This window comes from Lepidochelys kempii, chromosome 13 (genome assembly GCF_965140265.1).
Source record: "Lepidochelys kempii isolate rLepKem1 chromosome 13, rLepKem1.hap2, whole genome shotgun sequence".
NCBI classification, from domain to species: Eukaryota; Metazoa; Chordata; order Testudines; family Cheloniidae; genus Lepidochelys; species Lepidochelys kempii.
The window spans coordinates 10,872,392-10,898,512 of record NC_133268.1 but is presented as its reverse complement, the minus strand read 5'-3'; the positions used below and the strand labels follow the sequence as shown (position 1 = coordinate 10,898,512).

Below are 26,121 nucleotides of genomic sequence, written 5' to 3'. Positions count from 1 at the left end.
GACTAGCTGACCATCTATTTGTTTGGTGGTGTTTTTTTAATTCTCCTGTATCATTGATCATGTCATGATGTAGTTGCTCTTTATTGCACAGAAGTAATCAAGAAATTGCATCAGCTTGACAGCGACAAACCCATGCTATATAAAGATATGGAGATTGAACATAATAAGGAAATGTGCCCACAATTTTTATCTGTGAAGCACCCTTTGGACCAGTGTGAGCAACTCCTAATGTATAAGGCTAGGATTATCAGAAGACTCTGAGGAAGTTAAGTGCTCAATTCCCAGTGAATTTCAGTAGGGAATAGGTTTCACAGGAGCAGCCATGTTAGTCTGTATTCGCAAAAAGAAAAGGAGTACTTGTGGCACCCGAGCGATTAACAAATTTATTTGAGCATAAGCTTTCGTGAGCTACAGCTCGCTTTATCGGATGCATTAGGCTCCTTTTTGAAAACTGTTTAGCCATCCTGAGTGTGTACCCAGGGGTCTCAGGTGAGCTTGTACTTGGCTCACCTAAGCCATGTTGCTGCAGCCCATACTACTGTGGCTACACTGCTGTTTATACTCCTGCTAGCTCTCATCTTGCCTCTGTGAGTATGTGTATATGAGTTGGGAATCACATCTCTAGCTCATAATGTAGATGTTTCCCAAGTGATGCACTTAATTCCAGGATTCTCCATCCAGAATTGCTAGAACACAAGTTTTTTCCCCCCTAAATTGGAAAGGGGGTTACTTGCTCACTTTTGTATAGTAATGAAAGATTTGTAAGTGGCAAGGAATTTTGAGTGGTCAGGACTATACAAGAACTTGGTCATATCCCACTGAATGAACAAGAGATGGGTTTGAACTCCATTTAGGATTATGTTTCAAACTCTTCCAAATTGTGTGGGTGTTTAAATCTAGAACAAAAATATCTAGACTAATCAGTGGAAACTGAAAGTTGCAGGAAACAGATGTCTGCACCTTCACTAGAAAGAAAGGAGGGATGGCCCACTGGCTCGGACACTAACCTGAGACTTGAGAGACCTGTTGTCAAAACCTTGCTCTGCCACAGACTTCCCGTGAGACCTTGGGCAAGTTACTTAATCTGTCAGTCCCTAAGTTCCTCATCTGGGGATAATAGAACTTCCCTACCTCACAGGGGAGTAGTGAGGTATTCAGATACTGTGGTAATGGTTCTATAGTAAGTGGCTATTGCTGTGATTCCCGGCTTGAATAGACAGATACTTGCAATAGCTCTCATTGAGCTAGCATGCTAAAAATAGTAGCATAGCCGCAGGAGCACAGAAACTGACAAGTGGCATCATGGGCTCACTGCCCCAAATATGTACCCACAGGGTATGTCTACACTGCAGTAAAAACCCCGCAGCCGGCCTGTGCCGGCTAACTTGGGCTGCAAGGCCGGAGGGTCCCAGAGCTCCAGCCCAAGCCCAAACATATATACCACAATTAAATAGCCCTGTGAGCCCAAGTCAGCTGGCACGGGCCAGCCATGGGTGTCTGATGGCAGTGTAGACATACACATAGGGTCCAGGCAGGTTTGTACTCGGGGTGGCTAGCCCATGCCTCTGCTCACGGCTTCCTGTGCTGCTGCAGCTACTCTACTATTTTTAACATGCTAGCTTGGTGAGCGCTAACGTAAGTATATCTGTATGAACTGGGAGTCACAGCCCTAGCTCCAAGTGTAGATTACCTGAGATGATGTAGGAGAATAGGGTAGGGGTAGGATCATTAATTACAGAAACACACTAATCACAAGATAACTCAGCAACTGTTTGTTCAGTTCAGATTTCTTCACTGCTTACACAACTAGCGTTTGGGTTTAGGAAGGGATAGGGAGGAAGAGGGTAGGCGGCTTCACTTTCAGTAGCAGGTAGATCATGTTTCTTTGAAGAAAAGCTCACCATTGTAATGATTATTAATTGTCTTTCATAGCTACATGGCAAGGACTTTTAACAAGGTTACAACTTCCTAAATAAATGAATGGTTTAAAAAAGAAACACCTCTAAATTGGAAAAACAGTGGTATTGTAATAAAGAGTAAATTGAGTGCTACACTATTTTAATGAATGGAAAATCCTGCCCAGAATTACAGGGATTCTATCAATAGTTTAGATTCTAAACAGTCTGTTTTTAAATGTTACTTTGAGGGAATTGTCTCTGAATTCTAAGTTCTTTTTAAAAAGTGTACCATTCCATTGCTGAGGAAGTTTCAGAAGATATAATCTAGGGCCGACACAAAAACATTATGTCCCATTTTCTTTTATTTATGTTTTTAGAAAGTCTGTTTCTATAATATGGTAAAAATCTCACCACCTTCCTTTGGATAACAGAAATTTACAGCATTCTAGAGAATGCTGATCAGAGACCAACAAAACAGCCTATTCTTTGATGTTTTATAGAATTTTCAAACTAGAAAATCTCAATGCGGTATGTTCTTGGTAATACATGTTTAGTGTTGAATTGATCAAAATAATTGTTAAATTAAAAATACAAACACATCTGGTCCTTTACTCAAATATGACTTTCCTCACATATTGTGTTTATATATTTAGGAGTTTGTATAACATGGGTGTGCTAAATACCTGAGGCAACAGCAGATCAGAGTTGAACTGTTGAAAATATTCCTAAAGTCACCTCTTTTTTTTTGCCTCATTTTGACATATTACCTTGATATCTATATATAAGCAAGGACTGTCTGAGAGTTTATTGTATAGCAAACTTTTTTTTATTTTATTTGCTACTATTTTATTTAGAGGAATAAGCTTAATTTGTCAAAGATTACTTCTCTCCAGCGAACGTATCCAGTTTTGTGTAGATAGCCTAATTAGCAAAATGTGGGAATAATACTGGGCTGTAAAAGAAAAACAAAGGTAAACAAAGATATGAGAACCTCCTCCTTGTGAGAGTTTTTATATTAAGTTTTATGACTAAATTCTTGGGTTATATTCCCAGTCTGTAGAATAGCCCATATCTCCATGTTTACACAAAGAGAGATGTGCTTGACTTGTAGTTAAGTTTTGCTTTCTGATGGAGAATAACATTCATATTCAATAGCTAACTTTGTGATAATTCTTTTATTTTCCCATCTAACATAGCCCATGTAATAAGGACTGATCCTGCAAGGTACAGAGTGCTGTGGCCCCTATACCATCCAGGTTTAAGCATGAGTAGTCCTATTAGAGTCAGTGGAATTACTCGTGGGCTTAAAGTTAAATGTGTGCTAAAGGGTTTCACTGGATATCTGCCAAAGTTGTCAGGATCGTGCCCACATTATGGATTTATTTCTTATAAAATTATTTGGAATTCTATGTATTGGACTTGAAATTTATTGGCCAGATTTTCAGAACAGCTCATTTACATGCCTATTTTGAATGTTAATTACCTCATTTGTGCATGCTGGAAACATGATTTGCATGTGCAGTCACAATAACTGCATATACTAAGTGGGTGCACAAATGCACATGCACAGTTTTTAAACTATAACCCTACCTGCCAAGATTTTGCACAGAATGAATTTGTATTGTTGAGTAGTAATTCCACGTAAACAGGTTGGTTTGTTTTTGTTTTCATTGAAACAATGACAGAGCCTTATCTATAATTTTAATGAACATAGCCTTTTAACGATATCCAGCTTTTTAATCGTGTCCATGTAAATCATAACTAGACATTAATTTATTTTTAAGATACTGACAGCTACATATATGGCATAGTACGTTAATAAGAATGGCTATGAATCTCGGCTTTCAAAACACTAAGATAACTTAAGAATGACCGTCCTTGGTCAGACCAGTGGTCAATCTAGCTCTGTATCCTGTCGTCCAACAGTGGTCAGGGCCAGATGCTTCAGAGGGAATGAACAGAACAGGGCAGTTACCAAGTGAGTCATCCCCTGTCATCCAGTCCCAGCATCTGACAGTCAGAGGCTTAGGGACACCCAGAGAATGATGGTGTCCCTGAACATCTTGGCTAAAAGCCGCTGATGGACCTAATCCTCAATGAATTTATCTATTTTTTTCTTTTAACCCAGTTATACTTTTGGCCTTCACCACATCCCCTGGCAATGAGATCCACAGGTACACTGTGCGTTGTGTGAAGAAGTACTTGCTTTTGTTTGTTTTAAACCTGCTGCCTGTTAATTTCATCAGGTGATCCCTGGTTCTTGTGTTATGTGAAGGAGTAAATAAAATGTCCTTATTCCCTTTCTCTACACTATTCCCTCTGTCACATTCGCCCCTTAATCATCTTTTTTCCCAGCCTTTTTAATCTCTTCTCCCGTGGAAGTGGTTCCATACTCCTAATCGTTTTTGTTGCCCTTCTCTGTACTTTTTGCAATTCTAATGTATCTTTTTTGAGATAGGGCAACTGGAATTGCACACAGTATTCAAGATGTGGGCATACTATGGATTTATATAGTGGCATTATGACATTTAGTGTCTTCTTATCTATCCCTGTTCTAATGTTTCCTAACATTCTGTTAGCTTTTTTGACTGCTGCTGTACATTGAGCAGATATTTTCAGAGAGCTATCCACAATGATGCCAAGATCTTTCTTGAGTAGCAACAGCTAATTTAGACCCCATCATTTTGTATGTATAGTGGGGATTATGTTTGCCAATGTGCATTACTCCGTATTTATCAGCACTGAATTTCATCTGCCATTTTGCAGTTTTGTGAGATTCCTTTGTAAATCTTAGCAGTTTGCTTTGCACTTAACTATCTTGAGTAATTTTGTATCATCTTCAAACTCTGCCACCTCACTGTTTACCTCTTTTTACAAATCATTGACAAATATGTTAAACAGCATAGGTCTCATTACAGATCCTTGGGGGACCCTGCTATTTACCTCCTTCCATTCGGAAAATTGATAACTTATTCCTACCCTTTGTTTCCTACCTTTTGACTAGTTACTGATCCATGAGAGGATCTTTCCTCTTATTCCATGACTGCTTACATTGCTTAAGAGCCTTTGGTGAGGGACCTTGTCAAAAGGTTTCTGAAGGTCCAGGTACACTATGTCCACTGGATCATCTTGTCCACATTTGTTGACCCCATTAAAGAATTCTGGTTAATTAGTGAGGCATGATTTCCCTTTACAAAAGCCATGTTAACTCTTCCCCAACGAACTGTGTTCAGCTATATGTCTGATAATTCTGTTCTTTACTATAGTTTCAACCAATTTTCCTGGTTGAACTGAGTTTTACTGCCTTGTAATTGCCAGGATCACCTATGGAGCCTTTTTTAAAATCGGTGTTACATTAGCTATCCTCCAGTCATATGGACAGAGGCTGATTTAAGCAAGAGGTTTCATACCACAATTAGAAATTCTTCAGTTTCATATTTGAGTTCCTTCAGAACTCTTGGTTGAATGCCATCTGGTCCTTATAACTTACTACTCTTTAATTTATCAATTTGTTCCAAAACATCCTCTATTGTCACCTCAGTCTGGGACAGTTCCTTAGATTTGTGACCTAAAAAGAATGGCCCAGGTTTGGGAATCTCCCTCACATCCTCTGCAATAAGACCAATACAAATAATTCACTTAGCTTCTCCACAATGGGCTTGTCTTCCTTGAGTGCTCCTTTAGCACCTCAATCATCCAGTGCCCATGTCGGTTATTTGTCAGACATCCTGATTCTGATGTACTTAACATTTATTTGCAGTTTGTTTTTGCGTCTTTTGCTAGTTGCTCTTCAAATTATTTTTTGGCCTGCCTAATTATACTTTCACACTTGACGTGCCAGGGTTTATGCTCCTTTCTGTTTTTCTCAGTAGGATTTTACTTCCAATTTCTGAGGGATGCCTTTTTGCCTCTAACTGCCTCTCTTACTCTGTTTAGCCATGGTGGCATTTTTTGAGTACTCTTGCTGTTTTATGTTTAATTTGGGGTATACCTTTAATTTGAGCCTGTATTATGTATGGTGTGTTTAAAAAATTTCCATGCAGCTTGCAGGCATTTCACTCTTGTGATGGTTCCTTTAAATTTCCAGTTAACTAGCTTCCTCATTTTTGTGCACTTCCCCTTTTTGAAGTGAAATGCTACTGTGGTAAGTGGCTTTGGTATTTTCCCTCCTGCAAGGATGTTAAATTTAATTACATTATGGTTGCTATTGCCGAGGAGTTCAACTATATTCACCTCTTGGGCCAGATCCTGGGCTCCACTTAGGACTAAATCAAGAATTTTCTCTCCCCTTTTGGGTCCCAGGACTAGCTGCTCCAAGAAGCAGTCATTAATAGTGTCTAGAAATTATCTCTGCATCCCATCCTGAAGTCACCAGTACCATCCTGGTCAGGTGGTCAGTAGTATATTCCTACTGCTATACTCTGATTATTCAAGCATGAAATTTCTATCCATACAGATTCTGTGGTACAGTTTGAGTCATTTAAGACTATTTCTATGTTTGACTCTGCTTTCTTTTACATACAGTGCCACTTCCCCACTAACATGATCTACTCTGTCATTCCTGTAGATTTTGTATCCTGGTATTACTTTGTCCCATTGATTATCATTGTTCCACCAAGTTTCTGTGATGTTATATCAATATCTTCATTGAATACCAGGCACTCAAGTTTACCCATCTTAGTGTTTAGACATCTAGCACCCTTTTTGCATATAAAGATGGGGACAAAAAGGGAGCGAGAGTGACCATAGCTAATTCATGTGGAAAAATGTAAGTGAATATTTGTGAAAACTTGTTTTGGAGAATTTGCCCAGGTTTTGGTATAGTCGTAAATTGTACTTACTTATCTACCTCCTGTTTTTTCCTATTTCTAGGTTAATGTCAGTTGAAAATTACCCTTATGAAATCTGTATATTTTCAGTGGGCCAACTAAGACATTTCTTTTTAAAATCAGAAGATAAAATTGTATTTTGTCACCTATCAGTTTGACAGGCAAGAACTTTCAAAATCTACTCTCTAGCGTGTTGTAAGGCTATATTTAGGAAGTATTTAAGGTAATGAAGATTATAATCCATTAAGAAATTGAGACATTGAAAATCATAACAACTTGCCCTGAAAATAGTGATGGTGTTAGCACAAGTGGCATGTGAGACAGAGGGATGTTACACTGGAGTAATTTTAGGGTTTTTTGCCTGACAGTACCCTGCACCCACATACACGCATTGTTTAAAGCAAATTATTTGGCGTTTTAGGCTAGAGTAAATAATCCTCCTCCAGACAGGAATAATTTAGCTTCGCAGTGAGTCTGTTCACTTTAAGGTTTGTGTGGACCCATTCCTAACTACTCCACTGCTGGTAGTCCTCGCAACTGCTATCCCATACTGCATTGCTTCACAGCTTGATTGGCCAGTCTTTGTACTTGTGTGCCCTCCACTGCTCCAGGGTCATGACTGATTGTCACTTCTCCATTTAAATGCTGGCACTTGGGAGTGCATTTTTGCAAGCAATGTCACCACGGCACCCAAGAATGATATGATGGATAGTTATCCAGAAAGCATCCCAGACAACACCACAAGTACCAAGACAGCATGCCAAGCACCCAAGACTCCACAGAAGGCAACCATGACCCTACTTATACCATGGGGTCCAACCACAGGAGATTTTTTCCTGGGCAGCCAAGAAATATACGGCACAGCAGATTCAGAGATTACATGAATCCCATGCAGACAAGCAGACTGAAACAGCTGTGGAGGACAGCTCTGCTGGTAGCCAGCCTGAAAATGCTGCAGATGGGGAGCTCTACTAGTAAGTATTATGTGCCATTGCTAGTCGTCCCTGTTCTGCAGCAGTGTCCTGTCTCACTGGTCAACGCTGACTGCCTGAGCCCATAAGCGGTGCTCCACCAACTAAAGCTGCGCCAGATAAATGCCCCTGCAGAAGTAACTGCTCAGTTTCATCTAACTGCTTCTCCTCTACCTGTAGCCATACCATTGCGGCATTGGAAGACTCCAAGCCAAATCCATCCAGCTGCGTGACTGCCAATACGCGTGCATCATCCTGTTCTTATTAGTGACTGTCATGGTTGTTGCACTTGGCAGTGTGGTGTCCATGCTACCTGACAGCTGTTCACAAATGGCACTGTCAAACTACAGATGATTTATGGGATGTGGAGAGTAATCTTAGGAGTTTGTTAGTTTGACTCCAACTCCCAGAATTCCTGTCACTTCTGGTAGGCACCCCATACAGTGCACTGCGAGAAATTGCTGAACAGTGGAAAATGCTGCACCATGGGATATCTTCCCAGAATGCTACAAGGTTAATTTAAATGAGCACAGAATTGTATGGACCTAATGTTTAACAATAAAAGTACCTTTTTAAACTGGCATAATAAATCAGTGTTGGATGTACTTCATTTCGATATAGTTAATTTGCTGCACTTCATTTCAAGATAGTTTACTTAAAATGAACAAAGTAATCTGAGGTAACATCCCCACACAGACAAGTTCTAGCTGGAGAATCGCTTATACTTTACCAAAGAGTTTTAAATGCACAGCATGAATTAAGACGCCATTACTTGTCAACACCTAACCCAAAAGGGGGTTGTGAACCTGCTCAGGAGTTTGGGCTGTTGGGCTGAGAGGGTGGAGGGATTTTTGCTGCGTATTGTGTTTGGAGAAGAGACGGGAGATGGGTGACAGAACACAGAGAAACTCAGAAAAGACAATCGGGAAATTGAGCCAGGGTTTGTCTACACGGTGGGGTAATGCACTCTACACAGGTGTGATTTCTAAAGCGCACTAATGTGTTGGCAATTAAGTGGTCCATGTAGACCCTGCTGATGTGCACTAATGGTTCCCTACATGTTTCAAACAGCATTACGTTAAAGCATACTACCCGGGTTTACCTGGGCCAGTTAATGTGCAACACATTAGTGTACGTTAGAAATCACACCTGTGTAAAGTGCATTACCCCACCATAGAGACAAGCCTTAAGAGGCAGGAAGAGAGGAAGCAGTAGCCTGTAAAAAAAAGTGTGAGACTTGGTGTTCAACTGAGTCCAGGACACTTGAAGCTGGCTCCATTTGAAAATTGGTGTAGTATGATCAATTTTAACTATGTGTTAAATCTAAGTATATTTTTATCAAGTTATTCAAACATCTTTTTGAAATAGACATTATTTATAATTGAGTAAAATGAGCAGAGAAAGTGAACAATCTAGCTAATACAGGTTCCGATTTACACTGTTATGGGACAGCAAAAGAACAATTCAGAACTTGTTAGCCCTATAGGGCAGATAGTTGGTATCTAAAATCACTAATGAAAAACAGAAAAGCAAAATCCTTAGTTTGAGAGCAGAATGTTGAGAGGAAGGGAATTTCTGTAGGACAGGGAAGAAAATAGAAGTAGGAAATAATATAGGAAAAGGAACAACATTTCTTGATCCAGTAGTAGCAGGGATATGCTCTGATCAGTGAGCTGTCTACAACACTTTTGAGGCATAAGCATGGTGTCGTTAGTAAAATAATACTTAGGGGCTTGTCTCCTCAGAGCCTTGGTGCACACTGGAAGGGTATTATTTCTAAAGTGCACCAATGTATTGCATGCACACTGGCCCATGTAGACTATGCTGGCATGAACTAAAATTTCCCTTGTGTGCATTAACATAGTGCTGTTTCTGACCATGACTCTTTATTTTTATCTCCTCTCTTCTGTTTAAACCTCTCCCTTCTCTATTGAGTGTCTTTTATCTCTCCTATACACTGTTTCTCAATCTCGTTGTCTTTCCTTCTCATGTACTTGTATATGCAACCTTTTCATCCTCTGGTGACCGTCACATATTTCAAATAGACAGGGTTGCTGGTAAACTAAACTAACCTATTGCATTGTCTCAGTCATGTGTTTATAAAAGAGAGTACTTTGACTCAAAACAGAAAGCTCTTTGGACTTTAGAATCTTATCATAATGTGCATAACAGAAGAATTTTGGTAAAGCCAGGCTGCAAAACTTGGCTTACTGCTGAATCACAAAGTAATTTAGGAAATTTCTGTAAATATGTACCCTAATTTAATTTTGTTGTCTTTATCTTCATAATACTGATGAATTTCATAGCCTATAGTCCTAATCCTGTAGATCTTGGATGTATTATTTGGTATATATTGGATATATTTAAGGCAAACTCAAAAATGGTGCATATTTTACTTTTTATCAACTTTCATAGGAGGACTACATAAATGTTAATATACATTTTGTGAATACTGACAAGAACATAAGAACGGCCATACTGGGTCAGACCAAAGGTTCATCTAGTCTAGTATCCTGTCTTCCGAGAGTGGCCAGTGCCCCGGAGGGAATTAACAGAACAGGTAATCATCAAGTGATCCATTCCTTATCGCCCATTCCCAGCTTCTGGCAAACAGAGGCTAGGGACACCATCCTTGCCCATCCTGGCTAATAGCCATTGGTGGACCTATCCTCCATGAACTTACCTGGTTCTTTTTTTTTAACCCTGTTATAGTGTTGGCCTTCACAACATCCTCTGGCAAGGAGTTCCACAGGTTGACTGTGCACTTTGTGGAAAAAATACTTCCTTTTGTTTATTTTAAACATGTTACCTATCAATTTCCTTTGGTGACCCCTAGTTCTTGTGTTATGAGAAGGAATAAATAACACTTCCTTATTTACTTTCTCCACACCAGTCATGATTGTATAGACCTCTATCATATTCTGCCTTAGTCATTTTTTTTTCCAAGCTACAAAGTCCCAGTTTTATTAATCTCACCTCATATGGCAGCTGTTCCATACCGCTAATCATTTTTGTTGCCCTTTTCTGCACCTTTTCCAATTCCAAAATATCTTTTTTGAGATGGGCCAATCATGTCTGCAAGCAGTATTCAAGATGTGGGCATACCATGGATTTATACAGAGGCAATATGATATTTTCTGTTTTATTATCTAGCCCTTTCTTAACGATTCCCAACGTTCTGTTAGCTTTTCTGACTGCCGCAGCACATTCAGTGGATGTTTTCAGAGAACTTTCCACAATGCCACCAAGATCTCTTTCTTGAGTGGTAACAGCTAATTTTAGACCCCATCATTTTACTTGTATAGTTGGGATTATGTTTTCCAACGTGCATTACTTTGCATTTATCAACAGTGAATTTCATCTGCCATTTTGTTGCCCAGTCACTCAGTTTTGAGAGACCCATTTGTAGCTCTTCACAGTCTGCCTGGGACTTAACTATCTTGAGTAGTTTTGTATCTTCTGCAAATTTTGCCACCTCACTGTTTACCCCTCTTTTGCAGATCATTTATGAATATGTTTAACAGTACAGACTCCTGAGGGGACATCACTATTTACCTCTCTCCATTCTGAAAACTGACCATTTATTCCTACACTTTTGTTTCCTATCTTTTAACCGGTTAACAATCCATGAGAGGAACTTCCTTCTTATCCCTTGGCTGCTTACTTTGCATAAGAGCCTTTTGTGAAGGACCTTGTCAAAGGCTTTCTGAAAATCTAAATTCACTATATCCACTGGATCCCCCTTGTCCACATGCTTGTTGACCCCCTCAAAGAATTCTAGTAGATTGGTGAGCCATGATTTCCCTTACACTAGCACATTAGTATAGCTGAAAAAATGACTATGTACAGCTACAGTAAATTCAGATGCAAAGAACATCTGCTGATACAATATTTTATTTATATGTAATATAAAAATTATACTATTTTTAAATGAGTGCTGTGATATGGATTATTCCTTACCTGCAGGAGGCTATTCTTCTGCTTTCCAATTGTGATGAGCTCTTGTAAGCACACAAGAGGGGTGTGCTCCACTGCTAGTGATTCTCAGCCTTTCCATTCATTTGTAAAATATGAAAACAAATTGATATTCTGTTAGTTCAGTACAGGTACATATCTTTTTTTTCAGTGATAGAGAGCTAAGTGAAATTGCTTTTTTGGGTACTTTTATAAAAATTATGCTGGTTATATGTACTGTTTTTGTTTGGCAACTAGTTTGTTTAACTGGAAACATAGCGTTGCCAGGTACAAATTGGTAGTTTTTTTGCCCCCACAAGTTAGTGGAATGGTCATGTAAGCAATTCAGGACAGTGAGCTAATTTTGTCATTGTTTCAGAAGTTGAGATATTTATGCAATAATGCCTAAGACATTGACCGTTGTAAGTGGCAAAAGCCAGGTTGTTAACAACCTTGAGAGGAAGCCGAAGTCAATTAATATGGTATATTAAAACAAAGTATATATCCCTCTGGTTGTTCTATTTGGCAATGTAGATTTAAAGGGAATTTTGCTGTTTATTGTTGTTTGCAGCAGTCATATAAATATTTAGTAAATTATAGTGCAGTCTGACAGCTACAGTAAATTGGCAGCATCCGAGAATAATGGATAAGTGTGTTTAATTCTGTTTGAGAAAAGTTACATAATCTGGACTCAGTGATCACAGGGAAGAGTTTCTGTTTCCAATCAGGTATCCTACCAATCCCTTTAGGGTTCTGGACAGGTTGGCTGTTGGTCAAATAATACATTAATGGAACTGAAGGGCATACTACTATTTCACAAGCAAAGGAAACACATTATGCCTAGGACACTTCTATTCATTTCTTGCAGATTTTAAGGCAGGCTCAGCAATAAAAAAAAGCAAACATCCTTTAAAAATGAATGTCAGCATAGCTTATATAAGCAATGTTGAGGTTTAATTATTGTACTCACATTACAGTAGGCCTAAGTGTATTATGTTTTTCAGGGAACATCCCTGCTTTAGGTGGTCTTCATGCCTGGATTAACTAGCATCATAATCCACTTTCATAAATACACTTTACCTTCATTAGAAGTGTTTCTTTGTTATGTACTCTCTGATCAAAGGCTTTTACTTTGACTCCAAGGTATAGTACATCAAACAGCTACTAATCACCTCTTCACTGCATCTTTTATAACACATTTGGTAACTAAAAATGTTTTTATAATCAGGTTGTGAAATTTGCTGTGCAGTCCCCATTTTATTGGGAAGATGTTTCTCTATCACTTTTAAAAAAGAATTTAGGTACTTTGTGAACCTTGAAATGATGGTGGCACATTGTAATGGATTTTTTTTTAACTTTCTAAGGAAAAAATAATTAAAACAGTTTTGTTACTCTGAATTTCTGAGGGATTTGGGTTTTGTTTTTCCAGCAGTCTCACTGAAGGCCTGCCATAGCATATGGAGAAAAGTATTTTTTTTCTTTATCATGTCTCTTTATAGAATATATTTAATAGTAATTGTTTTGTAGAAAGAGTAAAACACTTTAGTATCTGATTTTAAACTTGTTTTTTTCTTTGTAGTATTAGTATTCTTAACACCGACAGTGCTGTACCCATTCCTTTAGAGTACAGTACATGACTTTTAACCTGCCAGCAGTTCTAACTGAACATGTGATTAATGAGAGGTTGAAACTAATACTTTGTTCTGTCAATTATTTTAACCAGTAGAACAATCGTGTCACACGTTTTATTAATATGACCATGTTTTAATAATTACCATAGCACATTTTATTTAATGCCTTCAGGCTAACAGTCTGATTTCTTCCCCTCCTCCTAGCAAAGCGTACATTAGTTCACAAAGAGTGAACTGATTTCCTGGTCTTTGCTGCCACCAATAAAGCTTTTGGAATATTAATGTAGAAGTTGTAAGTTTTTTCAAAAGGTCCCTATACCCAGTTTACAGATGGATATTCATATAGTTCCTGGGTTCTAAAATGCAATAAAAGTTGCAATTAAATCAGACTACAAAAAGTCAACTTGCTTGGTAGCCTGCTGGCTATGTAGGATTTGATAAAGCATTATAAAGTCAAAACAAAAAAATAGTAGTCTTCTTCTTTAATAGAAAATCATTAGGGCACTGATTCAGAAAAACACTTACACATGAAGTGCTTTACTGAATAGGGATGCTTTTACTAATCAGGGTCTAGGCATGGACTTCAAGGAAGGATTGAGTCTCTTAAGCTTTAAGGTGATTTGTGTTTTGACTTTCTTCCCTTTTTGAAATTAAAGGTAATATTTTCCATGGTTCCTCAAACAGATTTTAGTGGCCTTTGTGATAAATGGATACAGCTTTCCCCCCACCCTTTTAAATAGCCAAAACAATGGCGTTTGATAACTACTGTTAAAACTGCACAACCGCAACAGAATTTAACCCTTTGTTCTGGGCTGTGCGGACTGGCCCAAACCATGTTATAAACTGAGTATTAAAAGGTGACTGTAATCCCCGCATGGATCTATGTATACCACAAGCTGTGGAGAAGACATATAGAGCTGTCAGTAAATTAAATATGAATGTTTCCATCATATTATATCTAATCTGTCCCCATGAAAAGATTTGGTTGGGATATAAACATTCCCTTGCAGTTTTGGGGATTGGGCTAGCACACAAACTAATATGTTTTCAGTTTAAAGCTGAATATGGTGCACAAGTAAACAATCAACATTAATGGTGAGATGTAGGTGATTTTTAAAATTCGTAGTTTTTAAAATCTGAGCTGTCTTATTATTAATACAAGAGGAAAAGCTGTTTTAAATTAGAAAATATTTTTAACCTGGCAGTGTTCCTTTAAAAATAATTCTAGCAGTGGTGAATGGGTGGTGGTGGTGGTTTCAGAACTCAGTAGGCTAAAAATATTTGTATAATTTGTGAAAATAGTGTTTTTATGTGAAGAGATGAATTCACTACACCTTATAAATCCCTGAATAAAAGCTGGTACGAAGTAGCACTTTTTAAAAGCAATTGCACTGTACATCAGATATTGGCTGAACTATTGATGAGCACGTTGAGTTTCCTGAAGAGTGAGGCACCTCATTGCTATGGAAAATTTATGCTTAGTAAACATTATAAAACACAAAATGAGATGATACATTCATTGCTGTGTAATAAGATTCTTTGTTTACAGGACATAACACAGGGCCATGGCAACAAAAACACAAATAGGGGGTCGAAGTATTCCTGTAGTAAAGATGGTGATGATTACCTAGCAATTTGTTAATTGTAGGAGTCTTACACTACTTCAGAATCCATTATCACTTTATTGTGATACTGATAGCTTGAGGATCTGTGAATGTAAATATGAAAGATTGACTGAAAATCTGAACGTAATATTAAATATATAGTTTTTGTGGTGTGATTTGGGAATTTTTCATGAATGCACACTTAGCAAATACATTGAGAAAATTTTCTAAATTAAAACCTCATTTGTTTTGGAGAAGAGTGAGATTATGATTGACTTTTTTTAAAACAAACATACGTACATTAATTGTATGCATTGTTGTTGTAGCTGTGTTGGTCCCAGGATATTAGAGACAAGATGGGTAAGCTAATGTCTTTTATTGAACCAACTTCTGTTGGTGAGAGATACAAGCATTAGAGCTTACATAGAGCTCTTCTTCAGATCAATAGAAGATATTACCTCATCCACCTTGTCTCCAAACAAACACTAAAACCTATTAGATTTTTCTTTTGCCTTTTTAAGTGCCGTACCAAAATAAGGCAAAATAATTAAGTATAACCATTCTTTGTTTGATCCCAGTCCTGTAGAAACACTGACACCTACGTCTAACTTGAGGAGATGAGTAGTCCCGTTGACTTCAGTAGAACTGCGTGTGTTTGCAGGTTCAGGGCCCCTTTGAATAAAGGGAACAAAATCAAACCAGAGTAAATGAAAGTCTCTCACTGTGAAGTTTGAATCAGTTCCCATTTGCTTCCTGCCTTCCATCTTCTCTCATCCCTAGCAGTTTCATTGCATTGTTTTGTTTAATGTTTACCCTGTTCTGTAAGAGCACTAACCTTTAGAAGTGGGAAGTCACAGCGGTTAATGCAATTGTTGTATTAACTGCATAGCATTTTTGGACCCACCTTTGTCTTGTAAAATGTTAGTGTGCTTGGTGTTGGGGGAGGGAGGGAATCCCTTGTCATCTCTTTAGTGTGTGTGCGTGTGCGTGCACGCGCAGCGGGAATAGAAATGAAGGAGGACAATGAAAAGGAAAAGAGGGAGAGCAGGCGCCTGTCCTTCCCTTATTTACTTATTTTTCTTAGCTCAGTGCTTTTGGCCTCTACTGATTCATTGCTTTGTTCCCATCAGCTGTGTCAGATCCCTGAAGCAAGAACTGGTAGTCGCCAAATACAATAAATTTGGAATCAGGTGGTCTGTAGGTAGACTAGGAACACAACCACAACTGAGACTTCACATCTATTTGATTCTAGAATTCCACTACCCTGCCCGTCTGTTTCAAGGTACATGGCGCATCAGTGCAAGATGCCTTAATGCTGCTGTGTTCTTTCAGTCCATAAGTGCAACGCTTGCACCACAATTGGATCCTAGCAGCTGTAGAAAAATTACCTCCAGACCTGCAGCAAGTCACAAAATGCAACGTGGCAAGCAGCTAGTGCACTGTATGTGTGTTCTTTGGACTTTGTCTTCTTCCCCAAAGGCTTTTTATTCATGTTTTATTCTATAAACAGATTTCTCCACCCATCTCCAGCCAACTATGTCTGCCTGTATTATTGTTGAAGCAGAATTTTTTTTTCCTTCAGCTCTTCTTCTGCATTCCTGATTGCTGATTATACTTCCAGTTTCATTTTACTGCATTAAGATTCATGGTTACATCAGGTGTTTTTAATATGTTGATTATACATCTTCTTTGATTTAATATTAAATATTTAAATAACTTTTGTGGTCAGATTTGCATATGACATACATTACATGACATACCTGATGGATTTACCTTGAGAGTAATTTTGTTAAGAGTCAATGTCTTCAGGACCTGAAGAAGAGCTCTGTGAAGCTCGAAAGCTTGTCCCTTCCCCCAACAGAAGCTGGACCAATAAAAGATATTGCCTCACCCATCTTGTCTCCTGTATTATGTTGGTAATTCTATGTAATAGATTAGCCCTCCTATCCACACTATACTTTGCATGTTCATGTGATTAAATTGTATATCTCCTTCTGGTCTGAGCTCTCTGTTACAGACGTTTTCCTCTCTGATTTTCTTTTCACCCTTAAATCTTTGTGTTACCCTGGTCTGCTTTGTTTTTTCTTGGTTGTTTTGACTTTTGGTAACTTGTCTCTTTTATCTCTTCTTTTCCGCTCTTCTATAAACAGCCTCCAGGTATTTCTATTCTTTGCACTCAAATGAATCCAAACCTGCTTGATCTACAGAAGGTCCGTAGTAGCACTAAGATGAGTTCCTCTCCATCCAAGACTGCAATTTTAATAAGTTTATATGGGTTTATTATGATTAAACACATGTATCTGAAATCAAAATCTGTTTTCCTAAACAGGTAAGATAGTTGGTGGTCTAATTACAGATGTGTTCAGTGACTGAATGGGAGTAAGCAGGCATCTCACTTGTTGTATGTTTTGTTCTAATGAAGTACTTTTTCATTTGCATTCCACTTCAGAAACCTCTGTTTTTGTGGTGCATAAATTTAATTCGTATGTTTCCTTGGTTACAGGGAGAAAAAAATGAAAATTCAGGATATTAAAAACAATATTAAAGAAGCTATAGAGGTAAGTCTACAAACAATTATTTCTTGCTTCTAAAAGCTGTTTTTAACCACTATCTCATTAACAAATATGGGGTATTTTTCTCTTTCTTTGCAGACAATAGTGACAGCAATGGGCAATTTGGCACCACCAGTGGAGCTAGCCAATCCAGAGAACCAGTTTCGAATCGATTATATCTTAAACTTAGCTAACCAGATAGACTTTGATTTCTCACCAGTAAGTAAATTTCCTCTTCAGTTATAATCATACTTTTTGTTTGGATGATTATTTTTCACCTGTGTCACAGTAGATGCTTACAAGAATATCATGCAATTCAATGAGCCGTCTTTACTAGGTACATAGGAACTCCCTTACTGGGTGAGACCAGTTGTCCATCGAGATCAATATACTCTCTCTGACAAAAGCCAGTACCTGATGCTGAGGAAGAGGTGCAAGAAGCCCCCCCCCCCCCCCCACGCAGGCAAATGTGGGATAATTTTGTCCCTCATGAAGATCTCCTTCTAATCCCATATAGTTAGAGATAGTTTAAGCACTGAAACATTAGGTTTTATATCCCCTTCCCAAGTTTTTTTGATAGCTAGCCATAATAGCTAATGCTATTCTTGTTATCCATATAAATGATAAGTCCCTCTTGAGTTACTTTTTGTGTTGGTTAAGTAAATAAAATATACAGTAACATAACTAAAATATGCAGGACCAGATTGTGGGTTGTCCTGCCTGGGACTCCAGGAGCTCACTTCTCTCCCCCTGTTTCTCTTATTTAGCCAGCCACAATCTAAGGCAGTGGTTCTAAACCAGGGGTACACAGAGGTCTTCCAGAGGGTACATCAACTCATTTAGATATTTGCCGAGTTTTACAACAGGCTACATAAAACTCACTAGCAAAGACAGTACAAACTAAAATTTCCTACAGACAATTACTTGTTTGTACTGCTCTAAATACTATGCATGGAAATATAAGTACAATATTTATATTTCAATTGATTTTTTTTATAATTGGAAACATTGGAAAGTAAACAATTTTTCAGTAATAGTATGCTATCATACTTTCATATTTTTATGTCTGATTTTATAAGCAAATAGTTTTTAAATGAGGTGTAACTTGGGGGTATTCAAGACAAATCAGACTCTGAAAGGGGTACAGTAGTTTTGAAAGGTTGAGAGCCACTGATCTAGGGGATGTAGGACTGGCAGTTCTGATGGTGCACTGCTGCAAGCCAGCCTGTCCAGATAGGGTGGGGTCAAGCTCATTAGCTGGCAGTGTTGAGCTAGTGTAGAGGATGATGCATGCTATATCTTTTGGAAGGGTGGCAGAGTTCTGGCATGACTCCATCCTACATGCCACCACAGCTAACCTATCCAGAGCTACACTGAGAGTTCTCACTAGTGGACTGCCCCTCCTCACTCCCTGAACCTCATTAAACCTAGCCAATGGCTTTAAAGCCAGAGCAAGCCCAGAGTAAATGACAAAAGGTATCATTAGTTAACTTGTTTTTTGAGGATATATCTGCTGCGTCTGACTTGCTAATGCTGTCACTTGACCTTGGAGACATTCAGCAGCCCCATAAAAATACAAGGTGCTACTTCTAGTTACTTGGAAAACCACTGGAAAGGCAGTTTTGTTAATTAGCTCATAGCATATGATACTTAGTTGTAGTGTTAGGGCAGCAATTCCAGTGGCAAGATTCAAAAGACTTCATGGGTTCCAGAGGACTGAAGGGTGTATTACTATACTGTAACAAAGCTAGGGTCCATCTAGTCCAATATTTTGTCTCTACCAGTGACCAGCACCAGATGCTAGATAGAAAGGTGCAAGAAGTCCTGAAGATGTGGGATCGCTTGCCCTGGCAAGATTTTGACCCATCTAAGCTTTAAAAACTGTTTAAACCAGCTAGTCTACAAATTCAGCGATGGAGACATTTTATAGCTATTATTGCTGCCGATAATTTTTCTGCATCAGTCAACTTACACAAGGAATGTCCTCACATACCTTGTATCTAACGAACATGTCACTAATGACCAGCACTCCAATATTGAGATTGGCACAGTGATCTCACAATCCAGAGAACCAGCAAAGTTCAACAAAATCAGAAAGGTGGGGTAATGTCTTGTTTGCCCCAAAGCCAATATAGTAAGAATACCAAAGTAGCAGTAGTAATTAGCATAAACAATCAATCTCTGTAAAGCAGTGAATCCACGTAAGATTTTAATTTTAAAACTACCTCTCATGTTTTTTAGTTAAATGAAAAATCTTGTGCTTCAGTGCTACAAAGAATTCCATATTTTGAGTGCAATAGTTACAAGTATTTCTGGGGGCCAAAGCATTACCTCTCCACTCACTCTTGCATTGGCTTCAGGTCTCACCAAGACCAGCATTTTTTGGTGCTTCAGGTTCAGACATATAATAATGTGATATTTTCCTATGATTCTCTGTGATCAACCTCTGATTTTTAAATCTGACTCTTCTCTTTTGGCTTGTTGCGGGCCTCAGAGTTTTCTTCCAGTTAGTGATATTTGTGACTTTTTTCCTGAAGCAAGCGATAGTTTTATAGTCTGGGAACAGCAAATAATTGAATAAACCGACAATGCATGTGCACATGCGTGTACAGTAAATTAAGCTGCGTTCAATATACAATGAAGAAAATCAAGAGGTCCAGCCTGTTTTTTTTCAATCCAGTCACAACCTGAAAAACTTTCATCTGGACCCTTTCTCAGTCCTGCTTGCAGTTAGTAGAGATTCCTCTTACATATTTGGAATATCCTCTGTGCTTTTTCTCATAAATATAGGATTTCCTTTTGGTGGCTTTGAGACATGCTTATTTTGAGGGACACAAAGATCTAATTGGGGAATGCTCAATATAATATGGAATATTTGTTTGCTATTCTCTCTAGCAACATAAATGGATCAGTCCTTTTCTAATCAAAAAGGAAGCCTCAAAAGTTTGCCTTATTTTATTTACAGATTAAGAGCTGAGTAAATCAACAGTCTGGATTGAAGGCAATTAGTTATAGAAATACAATTTTTAGGGAATGTTTCTTTACAAATCCAGCAAGGTTAGAAACATTCACACAATGAAGTATTTTGGGGGTTTGTTCCATGGTCCTTAGTAATAGAATATATGTGCTATATTCATCCAGTATAAAAGCTGTCTTCATGCGTTAGAGCAAGGTAGAATTCATAGAAGCAATCTTATTCTCTTTCAGATGTATTTGAACTTGTTTAACGATCTCCTCCCTGCTTCCGTTAATAAATTAACCATTTTTACAATATTTTAGTTTTGTGATAATTTCAAATTCTACTTTTTATGAGAGTTATTCTAGGGACTAATACAATCCAACCTCATAAGGATATTGTGTTGATTAATTCATTAACGTTCGTAGAGGTTTGTGGGATTTTTAATGGAAGGTACTGAAGAAGTGGAAGATATGATTGATTTTTCTGGCATTGATTCACCTGACTGACTGATAGGCCGTTGTTTTGTATTTATACAACTGCTACCCTTGGTGTCCTTGGCATGAGCAAGAGGCATGGTCAGTGGTGTCTTTATTGTTATATAGACATCTCTAAATACTATGCCCTAAGAGCTTCATAGTGAGATCTGGTCTGTATTCTTGTGATGGTTACAGACTAGCAAGTGGGTTCTGTTAACACTGATCCACTGCCAAGACTTGAAGACATCTGGCACTCCACAGATACAGTGGGCTGGCAGAATCCTAGGAAAACTGATCGTTAGGTGATGACTTGTCAGTCATGGATGATCCCACAGAAAGAAAGGGTTAATCTGTCAATATTGGATATGAACCCCCAGAGAGAGCAGCTCTGCTTTGGGATGCTTACACACTTGTGGCTGAGACTACAGACTACCATGCAAATGCAAACACTAGTGAGACTGGAAAACCTCTTCATTCCCGCATTGATGGGGAAGTGTGAAAGAAGAGAGACAAGAATTCTGGTATTCTGAGCAATTTTTTACTGAGGGCACTGGCCCACTTCTCCTGCCTCTCACTCAGCTGGACCGTTTTTCTTCTAAGCTGACTAGCTGCTGTGAAGCCCCAGTTATCTCTATCAGCTTGTGAGAGAGAAGAATGGGACTCGATCCATCAGAGCTTAGGACGAGAGCTTCTTTTAAATTTCCCACCTCCCCCACTTCTGGTTTCTCTCCTTTCTGACAGGTTTCAGAGTAGCAGCCGTGTTAGTCTATATTCGCATAAAGAAAAGGAGTACTTGTGGCACCTTAGAGACTAACAAATCTAAGGTGCCACAACTACTCCTTTTCTTTCTCCTTACTGAGCGGTCTAGTGCCCCCAGCTGGCAGGTTATGTACAGAACTAAACATTCCCGTGCCAGCTCTCCAAAATGGGCTTCCAAACTACAACTGATGCTTTGGGCCCTAACATTCCATCATCCAGCTTCCAAAAACTCTTTTTGTTAGAATAGCTCGGATGCTGCAGGAATGGAAGGATTATCATCCACTTTGTTCCTGTTATACTACCACTCCTTTTAGCCACCTCCCTTAATATCTGCTCTTTCTCTTGTGTTGGTTGTGTGTGAAGTAAGAGAGGGAATCTGCCCAAGTCCACAGATATTTCATCTCCAAACAAGAGCCTTTGTGTGTGTATTTCTAAGGTAAAAGGCGACACACCAGTTTAGGGATACAAGTCACCAGTTTAGGTTGATTACAAATGCTTCATGGAACTCTCATGTTTTCTTGAGCAAAGAAATTGTTTCAATTTTTAAGCACCGATCATGCAAAGACATATGTATGTGCTTAACATTATGCTCTTTGAGTAGTCCAATTGGCATATTTAAAGTTAAGCATGTTGTATATAAGTGTTTGAAAAATTGAGGTTTTAAACTGGATTTCCATTAGCTACCAGCTTGGACAAATACTGTTAGCAGGTTCTGTCCCCAGTGATGATATGAACTGTAGTCTCAGCTGACCTGATTTGAGTGTAGGTTATATTCCACTGGCACCTGAAAAATGTAACCTGTGTATTAATTATGTGAATTAAATAAATTAAAGACTGAGGATGTCCCGAGATGTTAACTCCCCGGGCATAGTAATTGAAATGTATAGTCTGTGAATGTCTCGGTAGGAATAATGCAAACTTTATGTGCTATGGAGGATTTAAATGCACCAGACTGCACAAAAAAACACAAAATCTAAAACTCCAAAAAGCCCACAATTTTCTGTAGGTGGAGAGAGAAGCCTCAGCCCTCTGGTTTGCAAGTTACGCAGTACAGCTAAGCAGATCCTGGTTGTATGATAAATGTCATCATTCACTAAAATCATTTTAAACTGTTTTAAGAGGCTGCAAGATGCCAGTATCACTGTATGTGTGTGCTGCAGTAACCTCCACTTACTACTTTTTAAATGTAAATACTATCACTTAAAATAAAAATGAAATCTGTAATTAGTTGAGAGAAAAAATAAGGGAATTCTAAAAGCAAATTGTTCATTTAACTTTACTTTCTGCTTATGCCTACATTTTGAATTCACAGAGGAGACACAATATGGGAGTTAATACTTTATTTTAACCTGAGAAAGCTACAGTATCAGTCATTGTGGGGCGAGGGAAGGGAGAATGTAAAAGGTCCCCCAGTATGTTTTCTTCTCTACCCTTCCCACACTTTCTGTCTTTTCTTGTACATTGCTTTACCCCCAGACACATGCAGTGCCAATAGCCAAATACAGAAGGACTTTACCTGCTCTGACTCTTTACCAGTGTTTGGGGCTAGCAGCAGCACATTGAAACAACACATTCCGCCCCTTTTTTTAAATAAGATAGTAATCACACCTTTCATATATTGGGTGTTAATACTGTGGAATTTGGGGAATTTTTTTAGCAGTAGTGATGATATTTAATTGCATTTAAATGCAATAATAGATATACTCTTTTACATCTTAGGGTCTACCATCTTTCTTTCCCATTTGCTCATTTGGAACTCATGTTCCAGCTGGCATCCAGACACTCTGCTCTCAGTGTGGTGTTTGAACTGGATTTTCTATGAGGATATGCAGAAACTGCAAAGTAAGCAGATGGAGAAACATAATAGAGAGAACACTTGTGCTGTTACATCTCCAAAATATAAAGGAGTTGCCCTTTGAGGGCTATAGATATTTAAGGCCAGATAATGCAAGATGCTGAGCACTCTCCCATTTGAATTCACCTCACATGATCATCTTCAAAGCACTCATTTGCACGTGGTCTGGAAAACACATGTTTTCTAAGTACTGAGTCAAAGATAAACCGCATTTAACACCCACATGACATTTTGGTGTTTGGGTTGCTTTTTTTTTTTTTTTCCCCAGCTTGGAAAGAGACGACTAACGGCAGGGGGATATGATAGAGGTCTATAAAATCATGAATAGTGTGGAGAAAGTGAATAAGGCAATGTTATTTACCTTTTTCCATAACACAAGAACTAGGGGTCACCCAATGAAATTAATAGGCAGCAGGTTTAAAACAAAAGGAAGTATTTCTTCACACAACGCACAGTCAACCTGTGGAACTTGTGGCCAGGAGATGTTGTGAAGGCCAAAACTATAATGGGGTTCGAAAAAAAATTAGATAAGTTCATAGAGGATAGGTCCATCAGTGCCTATTTGCAAAGATGGTCAGGGTTGCAACCACATGCTCTGGGTGTCCCTAGCCTCTGACTGCCAGAAGCTGGGATTGGACCACAGGGGATGGATCACTTGCTGATTGTCTATTCTGTTCTTTCCCACTGAAGTATCTGGTATGGGCCACTGTTTGAAGACAGGATACTGGGTTAGATGGATCATTGGTCTGATCCAATATGGCCGTTCTTATGTATTTAACATTATTCGTTAGCTAATCTTCATAACGTCCCTTTTGTAGGTGAGGAAACAGAGATATGAGACATTAAGTGATTCAGCTAAGACTTCACTACCTAAGTGATTTACGTACACTTCATTGTCACTGGTAGAATTTTGTTAGAACTCAAGTTTCTTTAGACCAGTGGTTCTCAAACTTTTGTGCTGGTGATCCCTTTCACATAGCAAGCTTCTGAGTGTGACCCCTCCCCCTGTATAAATTAAAAACACTTTTTGATATATTTAACACCATTATGAATGCTGGAGACAAAGCAGGGTTTGGGGTGGAGACTGACAGCTTGCGACCCCTCATGTAATAACCTCGTGACCCCCTAAGGGGTCCTGACCCCCAGTTTGAGAACCCCTGCTTTAGACCATGCAATCTGGCTAGAGCAGAAAAATGAATAAAAAAAGGTAAAATTATCTTCACTAATGTACTGAGCTATTTGAAAGATGTCTTAAACATAACATAGGAACACCCAAGATTCTGAGTTGGGAATAAATTTCATATAGTGCAGTGTCTTATTAAATGTGACTAAGGTTAAGATTGTGTCACAGTTTTTTGTAGTAAAAGTCACGGACAGTAAACAGAAATTCACGAACGCCCGTGACCTGCTCCTGACTTTTACTAAGAACAAAATGGGGCAAAGCCTAAGCCCTGCTGTGGAAGGGGAAGGTGGAGTCCAGCAGCTGCTCCCCAGGGTGGGTGGGAGCTCCAGGGCTCCCTCGCCTCACCACCCGCGGCAGCAGGGATCTCTGGGGGCCCCCCGGGGCTGAAGCAGAAAATGTCATGGAATCTGTGACTTCCATGACATAATCTTAGCCTTAAACATGACCTTAAATTGAGAGGAAGACAGTGTATTTGGTGACATGATTTAGTTAAAAATTCAGCACATTTGGTAATGGACAACTAGATTTCCTGAAAACAAGTGTTTGGTTTTTGTATTAGCATTTAGTGGCAGGTGATCTGGCCAGCTGACAGTAAGCAGTTAAGTGCTTAATTCACAGTAACATCCCCATTTTTTTAATCCTTGCTTCCTGTTTCAGTGTACCTTGTATTCCAGTGGCAGGAGGCTAGGAGACTCTCTTGAAGCTATGAACCTTCAGAGAAAACCTTCTCTGTTTTACTGACGCTTATCCAAAGAGCTTCAATGTGTTTTGAATAGCACTGTATCCAACGTCTTGTCTTCGGCATATTTTCATCAGATAGTTTCTGAAATCTAAATATACAAATATCTAAATTTTAAAAGGGGACTGGCTGAGTTAGGGGATTGATAAAATAACATGGAGTCTGTCGACAAGTTTCCAGTCTGAACCCAGTCTGGATCAGAAGTGGCCACAAGCAATCATTACCATTTGATGGACTGTTCTGTGGCCTATGAGAAATGAGAGGTTTCAGTCCTCACCCTAAGAACCTCCATCATAACTGACGCACAATTTTGGGCAGTCCAAGCAAAGGAAAAAGATTGAATGGACATAGAGATTCAAAAGTCTTCTTATAAGGTGTTGCTTCCAGACAAGATTTGAGGGAAGCCCAGCACTTGCCATGGCCATGTTGGTACCATGTCTGTGGATGAACAATGGATTTCATCCTTCAGGAACTGTAAAATTTGCACTATTTATGAACTCTAGAAACATTTTTAAAGAGAGAAATCCAAAGTTAAAAAAAATAGTGTAAATCAGCAGTACCAAAATAATTCCTAAAAATTAGAAAATTTCTGGCCATTTACAACTGGTTATAAGGGTTTTTTTTCCTTAGCTACACATGAATTTGTTGTAGTTGGTGCTTCCCAGCAAAAGCACCTGCCTGGAGGCATCGAGATTCAAAACCCCGTGTCCT

At 38.7% G+C, this 26,121-nt stretch overlaps 1 protein-coding gene across 5 annotated transcripts in view; it reads left to right on the top strand.

The window, feature by feature from the left end:
- The window catches only part of GNAS (GNAS complex locus), a 252,297-nt gene that overhangs the window by 139,719 nt on the left and 86,457 nt on the right, over window positions 1-26,121 (top strand). For 4 of the 5 annotated variants that reach the window (XM_073309219.1, XM_073309220.1, XM_073309221.1 and 1 more), the window contains exons 3-4: window positions 17,391-17,445; window positions 17,539-17,658. In XM_073309219.1, coding sequence (XP_073165320.1) covers window positions 17,391-17,445; window positions 17,539-17,658 — 175 coding nt within the window. Of the gene's footprint in view, window positions 1-10,156; window positions 10,259-17,390; window positions 17,446-17,538; window positions 17,659-26,121 lie in introns of those variants that run through there. The other variant, XM_073309223.1, reaches the window with a different exon arrangement.